The sequence below is a fragment of the Myxine glutinosa genome, unplaced genomic scaffold (assembly GCF_964187855.1).
Source record: "Myxine glutinosa unplaced genomic scaffold, kmMyxGlut1.1 SCAFFOLD_2400, whole genome shotgun sequence".
NCBI lineage: Eukaryota > Metazoa > Chordata > Myxini > Myxiniformes > Myxinidae > Myxine > Myxine glutinosa.
In genome coordinates this window covers 1-2,500 of record NW_027618494.1, presented here as the reverse complement: position 1 = coordinate 2,500, position 2,500 = coordinate 1, and the positions used below count along the sequence as shown (strand labels likewise).

Sequence of the window (2,500 nt, the reverse complement as noted above, 5' to 3'; positions counted from 1 at the left end):
GGCAGCGCCGGCTGGAAGCAGCAAGCAGCATGGTGCACGATATTGCCATAATTCATTTAGTGTTCAGGGTGCAGTACGAAAGGGCTTTAGAAGGGAGCAAGAAATACTAAATCAAATTATAGCGTGAAAAAAAAATAAATGAGTTCGTACTTTGTAAACTCCTTCGCCGCTCGCTACCAGAACGGCTCTGATTACCAGTTGCCTTGCTATGGCAATTCCGCAGCCGTGAGCGACTCTTACAGAGAATCTGCGGCCATGCACTCGTCCAGGTATGCATTCGGCTACAGCGGGGTCGATCTAAGTGTAAGAAGGTCATCGGTCGAGCATTGCGGTCGCACGGAGAGCCCTCGCGGGTTCCCCCAGAGCAACGGATCTCGACTCGAGCATCCTCTGCAAGGCATGACGCACTCGGGCGAGCCTCCGGCGTGCGGCGCACTCTGCTCCTCTCCGAGCGGCGGCAAAGTCCAGGGCAGCAATTGCGGCGACAAGACTGCGGAGCTCTGTGCGGTTTCGGCGCAATTCGCAGCGCACGACGTTCCCCCTGGCATCCGGGGCACCGCCGAGGGAAGTGGATCGTCGCCGGCCATTGACGACGAGAGTCCGAGCGGAGGCAGCCCTGGGGGTGTACGCGCTTCCCAACAGGCGCCGCAAGCGGCCGCCCATGAGGGCCAAACGCAACCGCAGCAACCCCAGATTTACCCTTGGATGCGGAAACTGCACCTTAACCACGGTAAGGCTACGCGTCTTACACTGAATGTCAGCACGTGCGGACTGTGTCCCCGAAGGTGCAGTGTGTCCCCGAAGGTGCAGTGTGTACCCGAAGGTGCAGAGTGTGTCCCGAAGGTGCGGAGTGTGTTCCCGAAGGTGCGGAGTGTGTTCCCGAAGGTGCGGAGTGTGTCCGCGAAGGTGCGGAGTGTGTCCCCGAAGGTGCGGAGTGTGTCCCGAAGGTGCGGAGTGTGTCCCCGAAGGTGCGGAGTGTGTCCCCGAAGGTGCGGAGTGTGTCCCCGAAGGTGCAGAGTGTGTCCCGAAGGTGCAGAGTGTGTCCCCGAAGGTGCAGAGTGTGTCCTCGAAGGTGCAGAGTGTGTCCTTGAAGGTGCAGAGTGTGCTCAATGGGTGATGCCTTGGGCTTTGGCCCTAAACTAAACAAATTCTTGCAAATCCTAAGCTGTTAACAGAAATGTGTGTGTGTGAGTGTGTGTGTGTGTGTGTGTGTGTGTGTGTGTGTGTGTGTGTGTGTGTGTGTGTGTGTGTGTGTGTGTGTGTGTGTGTGTGTGTGTGTGTGTGCGCGCGTTATAAAACACCGTGGCCATTCCATCGCCTTATTCCCCGACATTGCATGAGACCATCGAATGGATTTCTCCGCACAAGGCTGCTCGGGTCACCTTTTGTCGCCCCTGTCCATCTGTAGACGGCCTGGGCTCGGGCGAGGGGAAGCGATCCCGCACGGCCTACACTCGCTACCAGACCCTGGAGCTCGAGAAGGAGTTCCACTTCAACCGCTACCTGACCCGCCGGCGCCGCATCGAGATCGCGCACGCGCTCTGTCTGACCGAGAGACAGATCAAGATCTGGTTCCAGAACCGCAGGATGAAGTGGAAAAAGGACAACAAACTGAAAAGTCTGAGCATGGCGAGCCAGGCGGGCGCCTTCCATGGCTAGCTGTGCTCGGCCCCGCAAGGCCTAAAACCTCGTAATGCGCATCGTGTAAATGTATTGATCATGTGACGTGCTCTGGTGCTGTAACGTATATATTTGCTGCGGTGAATTATCTGTATCTGTAACGCGATATAGTCGTGCCAAACGAGAATGTTGTTTTGTATTACCGGCCGTCATTCGTACATACCTTGATATCAGTGGCTTGTTTTGAAAACTCTTATACATGTGACACTTTGGCTTATGTATAGTGTACATTTTAAATGATATGCAATTTCAAGGAGTAGTTCTAGATGTCATAATGCGGAGTGTGTGTGTGGTTTGTACACGACGTGTGATGTGGTAGCAACCTGTACTCATGGATGTCTGACCAGTCTCCACTATTATATATGTACAAGGATTTGTTCATGTGAATTGTGCTCTCGTAACTGTCTGAACCTTGTTGTTTGTATTAACTGAACAAGCATGATGAGTTACAATGATGGCGCTCCCTGCGACGTAACTGCGCGAAATATTCTTCGTCGATTTTATTTTGTCATTTTATGACACCGCACATGTATATCAGTGAATAAAGTAACGATTCATGATTTATCTTTGGATTGAATAACTTTTTCTTCCATGTCATCCAACGATAATTATCCGTGCAATAATAATAATAATAAGATTAATGATAAATAATAATAGAATGGGCAAAGAAAATGGTTCAAACCTCTAACTGTGTACATTCACTCCAAAGATCGAACTATGATGTGTGTGTGCATATATATATATACACACACAAATATATATATATACACACACAAATATATATATATACACACACAAATATATATATATACACACACAA

At 50.6% G+C, this 2,500-nt stretch overlaps 1 protein-coding gene across 1 annotated transcript; it reads left to right on the top strand.

Annotated features, from left to right (window-relative positions):
* Window positions 1–14: 14 nt before the first annotated feature.
* LOC137415893 (homeobox protein Hox-A5-like) lies at window positions 15–2,243 on the top strand. The gene is made up of 2 exons (XM_068101417.2): window positions 15–730; window positions 1,409–2,243. Exons 1-2 carry the CDS (start codon window positions 139–141, stop codon window positions 1,657–1,659), a joined length of 843 nt encoding a protein of 280 aa, XP_067957518.1. The 5' UTR covers window positions 15–138; the 3' UTR covers window positions 1,660–2,243.
* The last annotated feature ends 257 nt before the right edge of the window (window positions 2,244–2,500 follow it).

Coding starts and splice junctions, on each gene's coding strand:
- LOC137415893 (XM_068101417.2), top strand. CDS start 139: ATGAGTTCGTACTTTGTAAACTCCTTCGCCGCTCGCTACCAGAACGGC. Junction 731..1,408: donor GAAACTGCACCTTAACCACG/GTAAGGCTACGC, acceptor GTCCATCTGTAG/ACGGCCTGGGCTCGGGCGAG.